The sequence below is a fragment of the Microcebus murinus genome, chromosome 1, assembly GCF_040939455.1.
Source record: "Microcebus murinus isolate Inina chromosome 1, M.murinus_Inina_mat1.0, whole genome shotgun sequence".
Taxonomy (NCBI): Eukaryota; Metazoa; Chordata; class Mammalia; order Primates; family Cheirogaleidae; genus Microcebus; species Microcebus murinus.
The window spans coordinates 103,667,609-103,689,089 of NC_134104.1; the positions used below are offsets into that span (position 1 = coordinate 103,667,609).

The following is a 21,481-nucleotide window of genomic DNA, read 5'->3' on the forward strand; positions in this document are numbered from 1 at the left end:
GATTTATAACAATTCAGGTAAAAGAAAGTGTTGACAGATGTTTTTAGGATTTTATGCTTTGCATGTATTCTTGCTCTGCTGTTTGTTACTCTATACCTGAGATAGTTTAGGTTAGAAAGTTATATGAATCTGCTCTTTTTTTATACTGTTGGTGTTCAAATAAAATGTATCTCTTCCCCCATGTCACAGTCGATCATTGTATTGCAGACACTTGTTTTAAATTGGCCCATTCTTCTGGCCTTTGGGAGCCTGGATTCTAATGAAAACCACAGCTATGGAAATGCCAGCTGGTGATGCCTTTAGGCAGAAGCCACACTGATAGTGATGTGTTAAATTCTTTGCTCTGAGAAATGCTGTAGTGATTTAGCATTTGTCGTTTCTTTGTTTTGCAAGCTTATGCTGTGTGTGTATATTTTCTTCCCATGTTACCAACCTCTGCTTTATATGGCCTAGGTACTTTCAACCCTTTCTCTGGTGATCCACTTCCTGCCAACCCCAAAAAGCAGCTCATCCTGAAAGTGATCAGCGGACAGCAACTCCCCAAACCTCCAGACTCAATGCTTGGAGACAGGGGCGAGGTAAGCTGTGTATGACTGTGTGTCTAAGGCTGTGGGCCTCAACTCCCGCTGGTCTGTGGCACACCAAGAGCCAGGCTGCACAGCGGGAGATGAGTGGCAGGCAAGCAACAGTAAAGCCCCACCTGCACCCACAGCTGCTCCCCATTGCTTGCATCACGGCTCGAGCCCTGCCCCCGTCAGATCAGTGGAGGCATCAGACCCTTATAGGAGCATGAACTCCACTGTAAACTGCGCAAATGAGGGATCCAGGTTGTGTGCTCCCCATGGTATCCAAAGCCTGATCATCTGAGGTGGAGCCAGGGCGGCAACACCCCGCTCCCCAGCCTGGGTCCATGGAAAAACTGTCTTCCACGAAACTGGTCCCTGGTGTCAAAAAGGCTGGGGACTGCTGGTCTGAGGGATTATTTTGTTGTGTTTACTTTTTACCTGAATGTCTTCAGGGCTGTGTCTGTATGTGTGCTCATATATGAACACTGATCTTAACTCATCAGATGTTAACTGATTTATTGGCAAATCACACACAGTTCCTGATGGACTTCAGTGCATTTTCTGTTTTGGAGGCGTGAGTGCAGAGAATTTAATTTACATTTCAAGGCTTATACTAGCAATGTTGAAGTTGGGGTGCAAAGATCAATTTTATCAGTAGTAGAAACATTGCCTAAGAGTATGTCTTAATCTTCCATCCACATTCCTTCTCTCCTCCAGTGCTCATCCCTGCTGCAGGCCTGGCCCCGTGCTGATTCCTGTTGTCACCTGCTGCACCACTGCAGCATGCATTTAAAATACCTCCCTCTGTGACCACAGCCTCCTTTCTTTCCAGAGCTTTATTTTGTTATTTCCATTAAGCCTGGTCTTGGCCTCTGTTTTTTGTTTTATTGGTTGATTGATTGGAGACAGTGTCTTGCTTTGTTGCCCAGGATGCAGCGTCCTGGCATCATCATAGCTCTCTGCATCTCAAACTCCTGCACTCAAGCAATCCTCCTGCCTCAGCCTCCTGAGTAGCTGGGCCATGCTCCACTGATTCTTTTGTTTTTTGTAGAGACAGGGTCTGGCTACACTGCTGAGACTGGTCTCAAACTTCTGGCTTCAAGCAATTCTCCCACCTCTGCCTCCCAAAGTGCTGGTATTACAGGTGTGAGCCACGGAGCCTGGCCTTGGCCTTTGTTATCTCCCTCCTTATCAGCCCCTCCTGTGCTCATGTCCATCCTCTCAGCCTCTTTACCATTCCCACCTGTTCAACCATTATTTCTGGATCTTGCTGGAAGAGACCACAAAGCTCTGAAGTGGCTACCGCCATAAACTCTTCATCTCAGATATCAGCCAACCTGTGGTTCTGTGCTGCCATTCCAGCCTCACCTTACACTCAGTCCCATTTTCCACAGTGGTTGTTTTCAACCTTCTCTCTGTCCTCATCATCTTCAACAGAGGCTATAATGTCCTACTTCTCAGAGGGTAGGAGCGTCAGATGGGACCATTCTTCCATCTCTACAGCCACCAGCCTGATCCAGCTGACATTGTCTCTTGTCAGTTCTGCTGCAGGCGCCCCCTGCTGGCTGCTCTCCCTTCTGCCCTTCTTACCCCTGCGTCCTGTTCTCAGCAGCAAGAGTAATTCATTGGTAGTATCAGAAGATTTATCCTTCCTTCTTCCTTCCTTTCTTTTCTATTTTGTCTGTGGAAAGGAAGACTCGCTTGCTATATATTCTCCCAACCTTTTTATTTTAACAAGTTTTAAACTTCAGGCTGGGTGCGGTGGCTCACACTTGTAATCCTAGCACTCTGGGAGGCTGCAGTGGGAGAATTGCTTGAGCCTAGGAGTTCAAGACCAGTCTGAGCAGGAGTGAAACTCCTGTCTACACTAAAAATAGGAAAATTAGGCAGGGGTGGTGGCATGTGCCTATTGTCTCAGCTACTTGGGAGGCTGAGGCAGGAGGATTGCTTGAGCCCAGAAGTTTGGGGTTGCAGTGAGCTATGATGACACCACTGCACTCTAGCCTAGGCAACAGAGGGAGACTCTATTTCAATAAAAAGAGTTTTAAACTTCAGAAAAGTTGTAAGAATAGTAAAATAAATAATCCGGATTAACCAATTCAGTTATTAAATTTTATAACACCTGCTTTCCCTCTCTGTCATGTGTATATGTGTGTGTGTGTACGTGTATATATTTGCTTTTCTTTGCAGAGTCCCTTGAGAATAAGTTGTTAACATCATGATACATAATCCCTAAATACCTCTGCATTTTTCTCATAAGAACATGGACATTTTTCTGTATAACCCCAATGCAATCATCACACAAGAAATTTAACATTGGTACAGTAATATTATCTGATATAAAATATACATTCAATTTTTCCTTAGTTGGCCCCAATCGTCCTTACATCTTTTCTTCTTCTTGTATTCACGATCCAATCATGATCACATATTGCTTTTAGTTGTCATTTCTCTTTAGTCTTTTAAAATCTAGGACAATTCTTTTGCCTTTTTGTTTCGTTTCATGACATGGACTTTTTTATTAAGAGTCCAAACCAGTTGTTTTCAGAATGTTCTTTAATTTGAATTTACCTGATTCTTTCTTCATGATTAGAATCAGAATAAACATATTGGCAGGAATAATGCATGGGAAATGTTGTAGCCTTCTCAGTGTATCACATCAGGAATTGCATGATGTCACTTTATCCCGTAACTGAAAATGTTACTTGGGTAAGAGGTTGTCTTCCAAATGTTTCTCATAGTATAGATATCTCTTTATCTTTGCAATTAATACATAGCCTATGGAATTAATTTTTAAATGCATAAGAAATATCTTTCTTTTGTAATTAAAAAAGTGTAACCTCCTTATTATGGCTTACAAGGTTTTATCAGAAGATTTTAACCTTTTTTGAGCCATAGAACACTTTGGTATCTGATGAAGCCCATGGACCCCTTCTCAGAATGTTTTTATTTATTTATTTATTTATTTATTTATTTATTTTCTATTTCCCAATTCCAACTGAACTCCATAGAATGTTTTTAAATTCATGAAAAATAGGGTAACACAAGAAACAATGATAATGAAATTAATTTATCAAAATATTTTTTAAAAAACAAATTGTGGGGCCGGGCGAGGTGGCTCACGCCTGTAATCCTAGCTCTCTGGGAGGCCGAGGCGGGCGGATTGCTCAAGGTCAGGAGTTCAAAACCAGCCTGAGCAAGAGCGAGACCCCATCTCTACTATAAATAGAAAGAAATTAATTGGCCAACTGATATATATATATAAAAAATTAGCCGGGCATGGTGGCACATGCCTGTAGTCCCAGCTACTCGGGAGGCTGAGGCAGAAGGATCGCTGGAGCCCAGGAGTTTGAGGTTGCTGTGAGCTAGGCTGACGCCATGGCACTCACTCTAGCCTGGGCAACAAAACGAGACTCTGTCTCAAAAAAAAAATAAAATAAAATAAAAATAAATAAAAAACAAATTCTTTCAATAGATGCAGAAAAAGCTTTTGACAAAATTCAACACCCTTTCATGATACGAACACTTAAGAAAATAGGCATAGAAGGGACATACCTAAAAATGATACAAACCATATATGACAGACCCATAGCCAACATCATACTGAATGGGGAAAAATTGAAATCATTCCCACTTAGAACTGGAACCAGACAAGGCTGCCCACTATCTCCACTTTTGTTCAACATAGTGCTGGAAGTCTTGGCTACAGCAATCAGACAGGAAAATGGAATCAAAGGTATCCAAATAGGGGCAGAAGAGATCAAACTTTCACTGTTTGCTGATGATATGATATTGTATCTAGAAAACCCCAAGGATTCAACCAAGAAACTCCTGGAACTGATCAATGAATTTAGTAAAGTCTCAGGATACAAAATCAATACACAGAAATCAGAGGCATTCATATACGCCAACAACAATCTAATTGAGAACCAAATCAAAGACTCAATTCCCTTTACAATAGCAACAAAGAAATTAAAGTACCTAGGAATTTACTTAACCAAGGATGTAAAAGACCTCTACAGGGAGAACTATGAAACACTGAGGAAGGAAATAGCAGAGGATGTAAACAGAAGGAAATCCATACCATGCTCGTGGATCGGCAGACTCAATATCATCAAAATGTCTATACTACCCAAACTGATCTACAGATTCAATGCAATACCTATTAAAATCCCATCAGCATTCTTCACAGATATAGAAAAAATAATTTTACGCTTCGTATGGAACCAAAGAAGACCCCGAATATCAAGAGCAATTCTAGGCAACAAAAACAAAATGGGAGGCATTAATATACCAGATATCAAACTATACTACAAAGCTGTAGTAATTAAAACAATATGGTATTGGCACAAAAACAGGAATATTGACCAGTGGAACAGATGTGAGAATCCTGATATAAAACCATCCTCATATAGCCATCTCATCTTTGACAAAGCAGACAAAAACATATGCTGGGGAAAAGAATCCCTCTTCAATAAATGGTGCTGGGAAAACTGGATAGCCACCTGTAGAAGGCTAAAACAGGACCCACACCTTTCACCTCTCACAAAAACCAACTCACACTGGATAACAGACTTAAACCTAAGATATGAAACTATTAGAACTCTAGAAGAAAAAGTTGGAAACACTCTCCTAGACATTGGCCTGGGCAAAGAGTTTATGAAGAAGTCCCCAAAGGCAATCACAGCAGCAACAAAAATAAATAAATGGGACATGATCAAACTACAAAGCTTCTGCACAGCCAAAGAAATAGTCATGAAAGTAAACGGACAACCTACAGAATGGGAGAAAATTTTTGCATCCTATGCATCCGATAAGGGACTGATAACTAGAATATACTTAGAACTCACGAAAATTAGGAAGAAAAAAACAAATAACCCCATTAAAAAGTGGGCAAAGGACTTGAACAGAAATTTTTCTAAAGAAGACAGAAGAATGGCCAACAAACATATGAAGAAATGTTCAACATCTCTAATCATCAGGGAAATGCAAATCAAAACCACAATGAGATATCACTTAACCCCAGTGAGAATGGCCTTTATCAAAAAATCTCCAAACAATAAATGCTGGCGTGGTTGCGGAGAGAGAGGAACACTCCTACACTGCTGGTGGGACTGCAAACTAGTTCAACCTCTGTGGAAAGCAATATGGAGATACCTTAAAGCGATACAAGTGAATCTACCATTTGATCCAGCAATCCCATTGCTGGGCATCTACCCAAATGATCCAGTGACACTCTACAAAAAAGACACCTGCACTCGAATGTTTATAGCAGCACAATTCATAATTGCAAGGCTGTGGAAACAGCCCAAGTGCCCATCAATCCAAGAATGGATTAATAAAATGTGGTATATGTATACCATGGAGTACTATTCAGCTCTAAGAAACAATGGTGATATAGCACATCTTATATTTTCCTGGTTAGAGCTGGAACCCATACTACTAAGTGAAGTATCCCAAGAATGGAAAAACAAGCACCAGATATATTCTCCAGCAAACTGGTATTAACTGAGTAGCACCTAAGTGGACACATAGGTGCTACAGTAATAGGGTATTGGGGAGGTGGGAGGGGGGAGGGGGGCGGGTATATACATACATAATGAGTGAGATGTGCACCATCTGGGGGATGGTCATGATGGAGACTCAGACTTTTGGGGGGAGGGGGGGAAATGGGCATTTATTGAAACCTTAAAATCTGTACCCCCATAATATGCCAAAATAAAAAAAAATTAAAAAATTAAAAAGAAACAAATAAAAAACAAATTGTGGCATATAAATATGTGTGAGCATAAAACAATTAATTGAAAATGAGTGAACTCTAACTATGGTTATTTGCTAAATAAATAATATGTATATCCATCTAATCATCTTAACGTGTTTTTCCATCTTACCTCTCTAGTTCTTATTCCCTGGCCTTACCCCCACAACTCTATGTTTTCCTCACTCTGAGTTCCTAAAAATATGTTTTCCCAGTCTTCCTACCTCTGTCCCCTTTAGACTTTCTTAGATCAGCTCTTTCTGGTTCTTTAGGCTTTTATTCCTTCATTGCTCATCACCCAGAACTTGTGTCACAAAAGAAATTTTGCAGATGACCAACAAAGCATAATCCCTCCCTCTAGAAGAGAGAGCATGGGAGCAGGGGAAGACTAAACACTCATATTTTTTTTTCATTTGATTTACTTTTTAATATTTTACCTTTTAATACTTTTACATTTATATTATGATATATAATTGGCTATATTAAAGTACACAAATTGAACATGGATAGTTTGATTTATTATTATGCCACTCAGCTCAAGACAGAGCATATACAGAATCCCTATAAGGTTCCTGTCCACTCCCATCAATATCTACACCAATCCCCGCCCTGCCATACTAGTCCTTATCACAACAGACAAATTCTGTCAATTCCCAAATTTTATATAAATGGACTCTTATGGTAGGTACTCTTTTATGTCTGGCTTGCTCAACATTATGTCTGTGTAGCAGAACTTTGTTATGTTTTCCTTGTTGTGTTGTATTCATTAAATACATAGTCCACAATTTATCCATCCTACTCATGATAGGCATTGAGGTTGTTTCCAGTGTTTGACTATTATGAATATAGCTGCTTTGAGCATTTCAACATGGGCAAAACCTCTCATTTCTACTGAGTATGTGCCCTGAACTGAAATTCTATGAATAGTTTCATCGGGTAAAATTTGTGTAGCATTAGGAGATATTGGCAAACAAGAATTTAATTTCTTTTATTGCTATCTTATATCTGAATCTGCTACACCTAGTAACACACTTCTTTGTTAGTAAGCACTTAATAAAATTGGTTGCTCTTGAAATGTAGACATTTTGGCCAATATTCTCAAATTAATTAACATGTGTGGGAATGTATCATTTGTAATAATACTTTCTCTTTGTTTATATAGATCATTGATCCTTTTGTTGAAGTTGAAATTATTGGATTGCCAGTAGATTGCTGTAAAGATCAAACCCGTGTGGTGGATGACAATGGTAAGATGGATGATACATTGTATTTGTTTTTAATGAGGATGTTCCAGAAATAGAATTTGCATTGAAAAAGAGAAATGTGTGTATGTAGAAGAGCAACAAATCTCTAAAATCCATAACTGCCATCTGAGTTTATGATAAGATCTTTTGAACAAATAAAACTAAGCAACTGTGAGACTGATGCATGGTATGTTTTGATAATGTTATAATCTAGGTTCTCTAGACTTTTGCTTTTGAAGCAAAAACTCTTTCTAGTGAAAAGAATGAATGATATTTTCAAGAACTGGGTTAAAATTTACATAGGAAAATACCTCTTAATAATTTATTTTTTTCTGGAGTGTATAAAACTCTAAAGGCAAGCACAGTGTGGTCAGGCAGGTTTACTTCTTGAATTATGTACATGTGGTGAAGGGGCAGCATTCTTCTTATATTTTGGCCATAATATAAAGAAAACTTTCTTTACCCAAGTCTTATGTCCTCTACTTTGTAATCTTCCGAAATTTGTCTGTTTGTACTGTTGACAAACATTATTGCATATTTATTTTTCTCAATCTCTAGTCAATAATACTCTAAAATAAATTTAGATGACAATTATCAAAATATGTGAGAAATTAGTGATTCAAAGGGAGACCTTGAGGGAATGTCAGAGTTCCAGAGTAGGGCAAATTTATTACTTAGGAAATAGCATGCTTAAAGAATGCAGCCTTCCTACATTGCATTTTCCCACCAGTGCTCGATAGATTATTCTTTCTCTTTTTGATCTCAGAAGCAATTGAGAGGTCATCACTAAGTCAACAAAAAAATCCTCTCAAGGCCGGGCGCTGTGGCTCACGCCTGTAATCCTAGCTCTTGGGAGGCCGAGGCGGGCGGATTGCTCAAGGTCAGGAGTTCAAAACCAGCCTGAGCAAGAGTGAGACCCCGTCTCTACTATAAATAGAAAGAAATTAATTGGCCAACTGATATATATATAAAAAAATTAGCCGGGCATGGTGGCACATGCCTGTAGTCCCAGCTACTCGGGAGGCTGAGGCAGAAGGATCACTCAAGCCCAGGAGATTGAGGTTGCTGTGAGCTAGGCTGACGCCACGGCACTCACTCTAGCCTGGACAACAAAGTGAGACTCTGTCTCAAAAAAAAAAAAAATCCTCTCATTCAGGAGTAGCACCTTATTTCATCAGCTCGTGGCTTTTATAGGGTTAAGTGGTTGAGACCTCCTAAATATATATGTTTAATAATAAAACCTATTTTCATTTTTCAGAAAGGAAAAAAACTTATGTAGTACTTGAATTGTTATGAATTTTATATTTTATCTCAGAATTTTACAAAGATGTTAATGTACTTTTGGCTTTTAGTATTCAAGTTAAATTATATGGCTTTTCTATTTATTTCCAATAGCAATGAAAATATGTCATCATTCATGTAGTAAAGTCATGCTTCATAAGAAGCCACTGGGAATCAATGGTGCACAGTCTGATTTGGCCCTACCACTAACCATAAGGCCCTGTGTCACCTTAGCCACATTATTTTCTATAATATGAACATCAATTTTCTCTACCAAAAGATGAGTTATAAATACTAATATTTCCTACTTTAAAAAAAATGAGCATGTGTTACTTATAGAATGTTTAAAGTTATATATTTTTGAAAGTCAGTAATATATATATATATTTTTTTTAGTTAGAAAAAAATAAAAGCCTTGCCCTTCCTCTCTTAGAGGATTGCTATTAATATAAGAATTAAATGGGATGATTTATTTATAATAGTGTCAAAACCTGAAAATCACCTTATAAAATGGTAGTTGGTGATTATTACAGCAGCAGAATCTTTGGTGCATGAGAAGCATAATTCTATGGTGGGAGTATCATTCTTTATTGTTTTTGCTAAAATATCATTCTTATATCACTACTGTAGATAATTTTTGAACTTATGGAAGCATTCTGAATGTTAAAGAGCTTTCTCTACAATACAGTTGGGCGCCAAAGATTAGTAGAATGGATGTGATAATTTACAGGCAATTTTCTTGCAATTATTTTCTAGCAAGGGGGTAAATTCTGAGGCTTTATTCCAGTAAGATATCCTGGAGTGGCTCAGTCATCTTTACGAGTTTAATAACCATTGCAAGCCATTTTCACTGTCTGCTTTACAGATGTTGCTGCTGATTCATTTTCAGCCGAGTCCTTTTCTTTTCTGATTTTTCTCTTCTTATTTCTCCAAGGATTTAACCCTGTGTGGGAAGAAACTCTGACCTTTACAGTACACATGCCAGATATAGCTTTGGTTCGATTCCTTGTGTGGGATCACGATCCTATCGGACGAGACTTTGTTGGACAAAGAACTGTGACGTTCAGCAGCTTAGTGCCTGGTAGGTATGAGCTGGCCTTTTGTCTCTAGACTGACCATTCCATCTTCTTTGTAAGATTTAATATATGAGGGGCCAGGCACGGTGGCTCATGCCTATAATCCTAGCAATCTGGGAGGCTGAGGAGGGAGGATCACTTGAGGCTAGGAATTCAAGACCAGCCTGAGCAAGAGCAAGAGCTTGTCTCTACTAAAAATAGAAAAAAGTTGCCAGTTGGGTGGTGTGCGCCTGTAGTCCCAGCTGCTTGGGAAGTTTAGGCAGGAGGATAGCTGAACCCTGGAGTTTGATGTTGCAGTGAGCTAGGGTACAGTGGTGTCATCATATGAGCTATGATGACACCACGGCACCCTAGCTCAGGCAACAGAGCAAGACTCTGTCTTTAAAAAAAAAAAGATTTAATATATGATATTTGACATACAAAATACATGGCTAATATGATAGCATATGTGATATTTATATAAAATACATGTCATATCATAAATGTGACTGTTGATATATTTTATAAAATGTAAAGAACTACAGTCAAGTCAGATACTTAATTTCACTGTGCTCACAGGAAATCCACATGCAAGTTCAACTTAAAGGAAATAACTTTCTTTACTTTTACTAGGCTACCGGCACGTCTATTTGGAAGGGCTGACAGAAGCATCCATATTTGTCCACATAACAATCAATGAAATCTATGGAAAGGTGAGAAAGATCATAGGGCTTAAATTCACATATAACAATAATATGGACCTCAACAAAGTTACTAGTTTACTAATGATATAGAAGGAATATGCATTTTGACAAACTGTTCTTTAACAGAAAACTGTAGGGAAGCCCAGTCTACCCTCCCTGTCATGTCCTGACCCACCTGTGCTCATTCTACCGTTTTGGGGTGTGTATACATCCCTTCCACCCAGGGGCCCTCTCTGGGCTTGACAGAATTGAGAAAACTATTATTCTTTCAGGCAATCATTTGTTTGGCTAAAACAATGAAGATACCGTTAAATGTTGAATTTTATTTTAGTCCTTAAAGAGACCAAGCTGGCTGCAGCAGGAAATGGAATTTCTTGGATGTTTGATGAATTCTCTGTGCTAACTGGGCTGTTCTAGGCAGGCTGCATTTGTTTGATGCCATTGTTTTTAACTGAAAACCGAAACATTGTGAATGAATTTTACAACTACTCCCAGGACTTAAAAGAAAGAGACCAAGAAAATGTATTCTAGTTTTCTCCTGATGCTGTTCTCTTCACTGTAGAACTCACTGGAGGTTTAAAAGCAGTAAGGCTGCCGGGTCATGCTAAGTAACTGGGGACTTGGCCACTGGTATGAATTTTCAGGATCAGATATTATTTGGAAGGACTGTAAGACGATTGAATAGGGCTAGGAATTTCTAACACTTTTTACCAGAAAGTATGTATAGCTTGGGGCTTCTCCTTTATAGGTGTACCTGTTATCTGTGCCTCAGCTTCCTCATCTGTAAATGTGGAATAAAAATAGTACCGACCTCATAATATATATAGTGTGTGAATGTGAATGTGTATAAGTTCATATATCTATGAACGTAGAAAATTGCATAGTACATAGTAAATTGCATAATAAAAGTAAGTTGCATAGTAAGTTGCATAGTAAAATTGCAAGTACATAGTAAATGCTTGAAAATGTTGGCTGATATTAATAGCATTATTACAATCCAGTTAGTGAGGAATGAACCAAGTCAGCCTGAATTAGTGTGTCTATGTTTATCCTCACACCAGCAGCAGAGGTGAGGCTGAGGATCCTAATTTCTAAGACCAGTGAAGTTTTATACAGTAACTTTTTATGTTTAGTCCTAGATTTCTGTTTGTGTTACTTGTTGGGATCTTTCCTCTGGCCTAAATAAACATAGATGTAAATGATTCAAAAATGATTCTCGAATTCTAGGAATCCCAGGTTAACTATGTGGTAACTCTAGCATTTATCATGGCTGAGGGAAACAACAAAATTCAGATTTGTTTAGAACTTGAATCAAACATAAATTAAAATATGAAGGTGTTCTATGGGACTTCTATTCTCTCTCGTAAATAAATGAGTCATACTACGTATTACTGTGAAGGTGTGTGCAGGTTGGGATGTGTATACCACAAAGTGGTGATATTGGTTAAACAACGAATGAGCATAAGACTAAAGATCATCAAAACTAGGAGAAAGGGTTTCTAGGAATACGTGCATTTTTTTTTCTTTTGTGTTTACTCATGCCACCTTCTTTAATGAGCCCAAATTGTGTTTTGTTGTGTTTTTGTTTTTTTCCCTCACAGTGGAGCCCTTTAATACTCAACCCCAGTTACACTATATTGCACTTTCTAGGAGCTACAAAGGTAGTTTCTCAGCATGGTGCTTTGTTCTTGCTGGCGTACTTCTTTTTATGTAGTTATGGCAGCATGCGTTCTCATATCACTCCATTTTCCTGCTTACCACTTTGAAACATGCGTCTGTTGCTTTAAGGCTGCTGAAGTTTGTAACAGTTTATTAACTGTGGAAACTTTCCCTACCACCTTGTCATCTCTGGGTAGGAAACTTCTGGGAAAGCTTGGCTGTAAGAAAGGAAGGCTGACTTCCTCATGGAGTAAGGTTGATAAGATGTGCATGACGCTGTGCAAACAAGCTGTGAGCTGCTGTTTTCTCGGTTTGAATATACTTCAATGTCTGTAAAATTTCGTTTTATATTCATTTTTCATGGAGCTGTCATTTCAACGGCAAGTGGTTGACACGATGGCATTTGCTTAACTTGTGGTTGGTCCTTTTGTGTCTTCAGAACAGACAGCTCCAAGGTCTGAAGGGTCTGTTTAATAAGAATCCCAGGCACAGTTCTGCAGAAAACAACTCCCATTATGTACGGAAACGATCCATTGGAGATAGAATTCTGCGGCGCACAGCCAGCGCGCCAGCCAAAGGCAGGAAAAAGAGCAAAATGGGCTTCCAAGAGATGGTAGAGATAAAGGATTCAGTGTCTGAGGCTGCAAGAGATCCTGATGGAGTCCTGAGGAGGACCACACGGAGTTTGCAAGTACGCCCTGTCTCGATGCCTGTTGACAAAAGTCTTCTGGGAGCTTTGTCACTGCCTCTGTCTGACACAGCAAAAGACACTGAGGGAAAAGAAAACTCTCTGGGTAAGATGCTTTAAGTTTCTCTAAGAGTAAACCCTTCTAGGCTGCCTTTTGGTCTCTGGTTGCCATTACCAAAGGATCGACATTCTGTAGTCAAAGTAAAATATACTGAAAAATAAATAATTTTAATGTGCTCTTCTAGGCCAAAAGATCCCAAATTTTAGGGTGGAAGGTGGTAGAGGAGCTATTTCCTCCTCACCTAAAGCTTTAAGATAACATTGATGGTGAGAGAGAAGAGGGGCCATGAGGCACGATGGGAGCACGTGGGGCCATGAGGTAGGACAGAGGGATGTGAAGCCCACAAAGTGTGAGCAGAAATACTGGTTTTCCAAGCGGGTGCCATATTTACTGATTGGAGGTTGAATATGGTCATATTACTTTCCCCACGATATAACACATTTCCGTGATTGGAAATGTCTATGCAGAAAGAAAGCCAGATGTTGAAAGCAGGCCACCTATTCACTATTCTCCTGAACACTCTTTGCTTCCTCAAGAGATGGCTTGGGGCAATGACTTCCTGTGGCCTCACTTCCCTGATCCTTGGCTGCTGGCGAGGAAGGAGGCGTGCCTGTGGCTCCTGCCCAGTTATAGGCCCCGCAGTCAAAAGGACCAGGTGCCCCCTGCCTTTTTCCTTAATTTAAGTGTGTTGTTGGCGGACATCAGGAGGTGGATAGAGTGAAGACTGCTTTACAATATGCCAAGGAGTTCTTGACTTGTGTCAGTGACTCCCTTCTGGGTAATTTAAGTGTTAAAACTGTGTCCGTTTGATGTCTCTGGAGCAAAAGTGTTTTAATTAAATCAGAATCATCTCATATAAGTAAAATCTGATTAACTATTTTGTTTAGCAAAGTTACTCTTTTATCAATCTAATTTCAATGATCTATTTCCTCACAAACACCATTTTGCTTGTAATTGATTTTTGTTGTAAGATATTCTAGCGAGAAAAGCTAATTTTTGAATGGTTTATTTGAAGAAGAAAAAGGAAGTTTAAATTTTTGAAATTTTGCTAAGAGCAGTGTCAGAAGAGATGAAATATGTGCTTTAAAAATTAATTAAAAACCTCAGTTTTGGGGGAAAATAAAACTATACTCAATAGAAATTAGTAATCATTAATCCTATTAATACCACCATTAAGATGTTAATACCATTAAGGTGAGTTAGAAAGCAATTTTGAAGTGATGTTTCTTTTCTATTTTTTAAAAAAAGTTATATAAATTAGTTATATATATTGAATTTATGGTAAATATGGAACAATACATAGTCATGCATTGATTCATATTATAGTGCAAAAAATATTTAATAGAGAAAAAGCACAATACAAAATTCTATATGTTATTCTGTCCCTCTGCAAAAGCTTACAGTGGCTGTCTCTGAGTGGTAACATCATAGGATGTTTAATTTTTTGTCTTTACAGTTTTTTGGGTTTTCAAAATTTTTTATGATGAATATTTTTAGTCAGGCAGATATTTAGTAAGAAATTAAACAATTCTTCTTTCTTATGTATCATGACTCTGAAGCATTAAAAGACTATGAAAATAATCTGGTCAAGAACTGAATACCTAATATTGTCTTAGCACTATACTAATGTGGGGTAGTCCATATTACTGTGAATTTTGTGTTTTTATAATTTTCCTTACTGTGCCTGACATTTTACTGCCATTTTTAGGAGAGAATACAATATAAAATTTGTGTTGTATTAAAAAGGAAAATGTAATTAACAAAAAGCTAGATGTTAGTGATGACAGAATTGATGACCAATTCTTTATCTTTACATTTTAAGTCAACAGATATTGATATTATAATGCATTTATTGCACCTTCCAATTATTTTAGCAATTAATTGGTTAAATTAAATCTTTTGACAAAATGTTTTTTAAATGATTTTATTTATTTACTTGTTTATTTTTTACTAATACATGTATAACTTTGAAAGCTTGTAGTATCTTGCTTACAGGTACCACAATACTTTGTTTAACAGAGCTGTCTTGTTCTGTTTTTATTGCCATGCTTCTGTGTAGTACAAATCTGAATAGGAACAACTTAAGGTAATCCTCACTGTAAAAGTATGGTAACTCATTGACATTTTTTTGACAATGAATATTACATCCATAGCTGATGTAATAGATACTCAAAGGGAAGCTTCAGTGAAATTCCTATAAATATATTTTACCATTTATTCATCACACAGACACTTTGTTGCAAACCTCTGCAATCCATAATTATATTCCGTCACAGTGTAACAGATTTGCATTCTCCATTTGTCTGTCTTGAAGACAAACATGAGTGTTTGCCGGTCCTACATAAAGTAATTCATGTCACCTAAAATGTTGTTTGTTTCATTCAGCAGAAGATAAGGATGGCAGAAGAAAAGAGAAGGCAACTGTAAATGACTCACATTTTCCAAATTTGAACAAAAAGTTCTCCTCCTCCTCCAGTGCTCTTCCCCACAAAGATACCAGCCAAGGGGACTCGGCTGTTTCTGCTGCCAACACGTTGGTCACGGGAGAACAGTTGGGGGTGCCAGGTCCTAAGGGTGCGAGAACCAAATCCAATGTGACAAGTGATTGCCAGGAAAATCACTATCCCAACAAATCCCTCTCCCCACGGCAGCAGTTGGCTCCTGATCCTACAGTGAACCCAACACAAGATCTGCATGGTGTGAAAACCAAGGCAAAGGGGAATGCTGAGGGGTCCTTGTGCGGAAGCATCCTTTCTCGGAGCAATCTGGAGATTGAGAGCCTGGAAGGTAACAGGGGTAAGGGCAGAGCTGCAACGTCCTTTTCTTTGTCAGACGTCTCCACAGTCGGTTCTGACATACCTGACTTACATTCAACTGCGATTCTGCAGGAGAGTGAAATCTCCCACCTTATTGACAATGTCACTTTAACAAATGAGAATGAGCCAGGCAGTTCCATCTCGGCGCTAATTGGCCAGTTTGATGAGACCAACGATCAGGCTAACCTCACAGTTGTTCCTCATCTTCATAGTACCAGTGTGATGTCGGGCCATCCGCTTTTGCCTACCCTGGGCCTAAAAATGCCCTTCAGGCATGGTTTTTCCAACGGAAAATCCAAGTCTTCCTTCCTGTGTTCATCTCCTGAGCTGATTGCTTTTTCAAGTCCTGAGACCAACAAACATGCAGTGTACAATGTTTGTGAAACTACCTGCTCTTCTGTCTCTAAAACTAAACCTGATGATGACCTTTCTGGTAAGGCCAAGACGGGGGCCATGGAAGGCGACCTGCCTGGGTGCCCTAATACTTCTCATGGCTGGTTACCAAAAAGTCCCACCAATGGAGAAGACCTGGAAACACGGAAGAGCTGCAGCCCTGCCTCACCCATGAGTTTGACCCTGGAGGATGTGATAGCTGATCCCACCCTCGGTTTCAATTCTGGAGAGAGCAGCCTTGTGGAAGTTGATGGAGAGTCAGAAAATCTGTCTCTAACAACCTATGAATACAGGAGGGAGGGCACCAGTCTACTTCCTTCTCCTTTAAAACTGAAGTATAGTCAGGATGTCATAGAACACTTTCAAAGAGGTTTGAGAAATGGCTATTGTAAAGAGACTCTCTACCCTTCTGTCCCTGAAATATTCAACAATATTCAAGATGTCAACACTCAAAGTATTTCTTATCTAGCCTATCAGGGTGCTGGCTTTGTGCATAACCGTCTCTCAAAATCAGATGCAAAAATGAACCAGACGGGTGTGCCCCGGCAGTCTAGTGCCCAAGATATGCATGTCCCCACTCCCAAGCCATTGGCACATCTTCCTTTGCCTGCTCTGAAACTGCCCAGTCCTTGCAAATCCAAAAGTCTGGGGGACTTAACATCAGAGGACATCGCCTGCAATTTTGAGAGCAAGTACCAGTGTATCAGTAAGAGTTTTGTTACAACTGGCATTAGAGACAAGAAGGGTATGTCTGTGAAGACAAAGTCTTTAGAGCCTGTGGATGCCCTGACCGAACAGCTTCGGAAGCTCGTGTCCTTTGACCAGGAAGACAACTGCCACATGCTGTATTCAAAGCAGGATGTCAGTCAGTTCCCCAGGGCACTGGTCAGGAAGTTGTCATCCAGAAGTCAGAGCAGAGTGCGCAATATTGCCAGCCGTGCCAAGGAGAGACAGGAAGCCAACAAGCAGAGAACTGTGATCCCCAGCAATGGGGGAGGTGTGGTTCTTAGAAACAAGCCCTCGGCGCCCACCCCTGCCGTGAACCGCCACTCCACAGGCTCGTACATCGCAGGCTACCTGAGGAACACGAAAGGGGGTGGCCCCGAAGGCCGGGGCATCCCAGAGGGGGCGTGCACGGCCCTTCACTATGGCTATGTCGACCAGTTTTGTTCAGATAATTCTGTTTTGCAGACTGAGCCAAGCAGTGATGACAAACCGGAAATTTATTTTCTTTTGAGACTGTGAATTCCATAAAGCTGCATTGTCAATGTTTACAAGGTATTCTGTAGAATGTCAGTTTTACAGTTGTCAGTAAATAGGGTCCTTGGCTTTGGAATGATTTTCAAATGTATTTTTAAACTTGTATTTTGGTCTCCCTTTGACTTCATGTGTTCTTTCTTCTTAATGTGTTTGTGTATGTAGATTTGGTGACATTTCCTATGTACCTATTATGATCTTTCCCCCTTGAAGTGTTGTTAACTGTGTTGGTATGAAATGTGTGCATGCCCTAGATGTGAAACCTCTCAGCAGCTTGGGTTACATATAACGTGTATACATTTCACCAAGATGCCCTTTCCGTGTTCCTCAGATCGCAGTCACAGAGGTAGTTATTTTACTCTCTGTTGAGTTGATTAAGAGACTTCGCAAACAACAAAGGGATGAATTCCTTATTTTAAGCCATTATCATTTTTCCTATTTTTCTTTCTTGGTTGAGAAACTCAGATGCATTTTTATAACTCAGTTGAAAAAAGTTTAAAATTGTTATCTTGCCTTTTAACTTTTCCTCACCCCACCCATAATGAGAGTTTAAAGGGGATTGATAGCTGTTCCCCACACTCGCTCCCCTCTTCCCCCTTTAGAGAATAGGCTGTGAGAGTGTGAGGAAGAAGGCAAACTTCTGTATATAAGGGCAAAAATTGTTTTAGATAAATTTTGTTACATATTTTTGCTAATGGCTTTGTATGTAACAATATCCCAGTTGCCAAACTATTTGTTGTACTTTTTCTGATTAAATTATAGACTGCAAAATGGCTTTCAGAATGAGGTACTTTCATCAGACTGTAACAATAATAGTAACAGAAATTGAAAACTTCCCCAAAGCTTTAAAAGATATATTTTCTCATGATAAAAATCTGAGTGGGTAATTAGAAGAAACCTTTTTCCTTCAGAGAACCGAATAACTATATTTTAGTACCAACATGCATTATTTTCACTGTGAATCCATTTTTTTATTGCATGTGTTTAAATGTCCCTCTTTGCTTTTTTGTAACATTAACTGCAATGATGTTCTTCCTGGAATTCATGAAAATATAATTAAAGCAGATTTTTAAACACTTGGTGATTTTTTTTTTTCAATTGATATGCATATGATGACTACTGAGTAAGGGACCCAGAGCACTTGGACATATTTTCCTTTCCATGTGTTTGCGGTAGAATAGAGGATTTCTACTGCAGAAGACAGTTTTAAGCAGCAATTTATGTCTCTGAGTGTTTTCGTTATGCATTATATTTTAAAGAGCATATTTGTAAGGTGACTTGAAAAGAAATCGAATGCAATTGCTTTGCAATTGATGTGGTCTGCAACTTTAAAAATAATCCTTCTTAACTGGTGTGTTTGTGGGGTGCATGTGGGGAGGCGTGGTGAGATGCTACATCTGGCAAATGAGACTGAAGCTTTGTGATGTGGCAGAAGAGTGGGGAGGGGAGCAATCATTTCCTGCATCCCTAGTCCCTCGACCCCCAACTCTGAGCTTTACCCTAAGGTTGGGGTCTTCCTCTTTTTGAGCAGGCACTGGGAATCTGGGTGGGGATAGATGTGTAATAGTGAAAGGGAGAGAGATCCATTACTATCCCCTTAGTGAGCCCAGGACAATTTTGTCTTCTTAGGGGCTCTAAGCCCCCAAAGATCTATCCCTACATCTTGGTTTGTTTGTAAGGTATCCTTGTCTTAGAAGAGATTGACATGATGTAATTTTGTTAAAATTCACTTGCAAAAGAATAGCATTTAGCTGCATTTTATGATTCAATGAAATCTTTGTTCTAAAAAAAAAAATCCAGGAGTTTGCATTTGCATGCCAACCCTGCCTCAAAGTGATATAGTCATAACATAAGTGGCTGGGGCCACTGAAGGGCTGGAATCCCCTGGGGCACAGAGTGCTTCTCTCTCCATCTCACCTGGGGCTGCATGTGCCAACCCCTCAGTGTGTGATGGCAGTGGCAGTGGCAGCAGCAGCTGGCTGAAACTTAACCACTGTGGGAATAGCTGAATAGCTAAAGCAATGCAAATGGTTGGCTTTGAGTGGGATGGGAGTAGGCAGGGATGAGAGGATCTGGGGTAGTATGTAACCTGGGTCTTACATATTGCATCTCTTGTACCAATTTGACTTCCTTATGTCCTCTTATATCCCAGATCTTGTATGAGAACAAGATACTTTCACTGCTTCCTCAAGAAGGGAGGTGCAAGGCCAGTCCTTCCAGATAGTAGTCATTTTCAATCCCCTAAACAAGATTTAGAGAAGATTAGCAAACCAAACTGTAACCCCGCTGCAGCACCTGGCCCAGAGTCATGGCTGATATTCATCATCTCCACTGTCTGTCACCATTCCAATTTCTCACACCTTCGGTCAGTGTTCAGTTGCTCCAGGTCGCTTGTCTGGTAGGATGACACAGCCCTTCATCCCTGATGGATATGAACCCTCGGTTGTTTCCTTTGTCAGAAAAGAGTTGCTGCAGGTACACATTTACAACTGTCACTGGTCACAGAATCACTAACAGGTGCATCGGTGAGTCCTGCACCCCAGATGTTCTCTTTGCCCCCATTATGTAGCACACCCAGCTCCTCATGGCAATGAGGGTCAATTAAACCATTCAGTACAGTAATTCTTTTCTTGCGTATCCACTAGCATGAGGAGTTTAAAGTAGTTGCAATTTCCAGTTCAGTGGAACACAGTGGTTGTCTAGGAAGCAATACTCCCCAAGAACCAGGATCTCTAACCCAGCAGACATAAAGTTGTAGGGACAGAAAGTACAAATTACACACGTGTCATTGAGAGTGGCGGTGAGGGACTGGTTCTCATTCCGCTCCTTGGTTCCTGAAATCTCTGCTTTTCAATCCATGTATAGGATCTGAGCCTGATACCATGGCCACTCTGTTCATGAGCCCATTGTGCAAGCAGTGGATTGAGCAGGGAGAGAAGCTGGCTGATATCCAGAAAATAGGTCCTCCTACCTATCTGGTTGTCAAGAGCCTCCTTGTGGCTATGCTTATTCTTTAGGGTCACTCCTGAGAGGAACTATATTGTAGAAGTGGTCCATTTCTGTAGAACCCAACACATCATACCAAACTGACTTTGAACTGGGTTCAAGTTCTTCCTTTCTCCATCAGTTGGCTGTAGGGAATATCCCATGAGGCCACAGGTGTGAGTTGAGGAGATGGCAATGGTGCAACACAGGTAGGCACTCTGAGGGTCTGGGCCAAGTCATGTTGTTTGTGTCTTCTGAACTACGTGAGTCTTTTCCTAAATGTACCATTTTCTTCATACAATAGTATGCTCCTATGCTTCTCAACATTTTTTTTTTTTAAGTTTCTGTTAACATCGAGCTCATGATGGGCGGCTCTGTCTGCACAGCTACTGGGTGTACGATAGTCAGGCTTTCAGGCTTTGCCTTACCAGGCGTGTCCCTTGCACACTCCACACCACTGGACCCCTAAAAATTCCACTGCTGTTGCAGGCCCCCTAATAGTCAGGGACTTATTGCTTCCCCTCTGACACATGTGTCTTGTCAGAACATTCAAGTTACTTGACCAATTCTTCTTATTAGGTCCAATTAGAAAAATGTCAATCAATATAGAAGACTAGCATGATGCAGTGTGGCATGTGAAGGTGATCGAGTCACTATAAAATGCACTATTACAGACAGCAGGAGAATTAACACAGACCTAGGACAAGGCAGTGACGATTTATTGCTGTCCTGGCAAACAGGTGAGCTGCTGTCGATCTTCCCTACTGATGAGATTCAGGAATAAAGCATTCAGCAAAATAATAGCCACAAACTAAGTGCCAGAGGTTGGGTTGATTCACTCCAATAATATTCATATCTGGCACAGGAGCTGTAATTGGAGCTACCATTTGGTTAGATTTATAGTAGTCCACTAGTGCCCACCATGATCCATGCTTTTTTTGTGTGTGTGTGCAGAGACCAGAGAGATGAAACAACTAGGGATACAAATGAGAATCACCATCCCTGAATCCTCTA

At 39.8% G+C, this 21,481-nt stretch overlaps 1 protein-coding gene across 2 annotated transcripts in view; it reads left to right on the plus strand.

The window, feature by feature from the left end:
- PLCH1 (phospholipase C eta 1) overlaps positions 1-19,231 on the plus strand; it is a 219,490-nt gene extending 200,259 nt beyond the window's left edge. Inside the window, exons 18-24 of one of the 2 annotated variants that reach the window (XM_012774363.3) lie at positions 454-578; positions 7,487-7,571; positions 9,784-9,930; positions 10,538-10,617; positions 12,210-12,269; positions 12,707-13,061; positions 15,402-19,231. In XM_012774363.3, the coding sequence (XP_012629817.1) occupies positions 454-578; positions 7,487-7,571; positions 9,784-9,930; positions 10,538-10,617; positions 12,210-12,269; positions 12,707-13,061; positions 15,402-17,470 (2,921 nt within the window). In that variant the 3' untranslated portion in view covers positions 17,471-19,231. The remainder of the gene's footprint in view (positions 1-453; positions 579-7,486; positions 7,572-9,783; positions 9,931-10,537; positions 10,618-12,209; positions 12,270-12,706; positions 13,062-15,401) is intronic. The other variant, XM_076004480.1, reaches the window with a different exon arrangement.
- Positions 19,232-21,481: the final 2,250 nt, after the last annotated feature.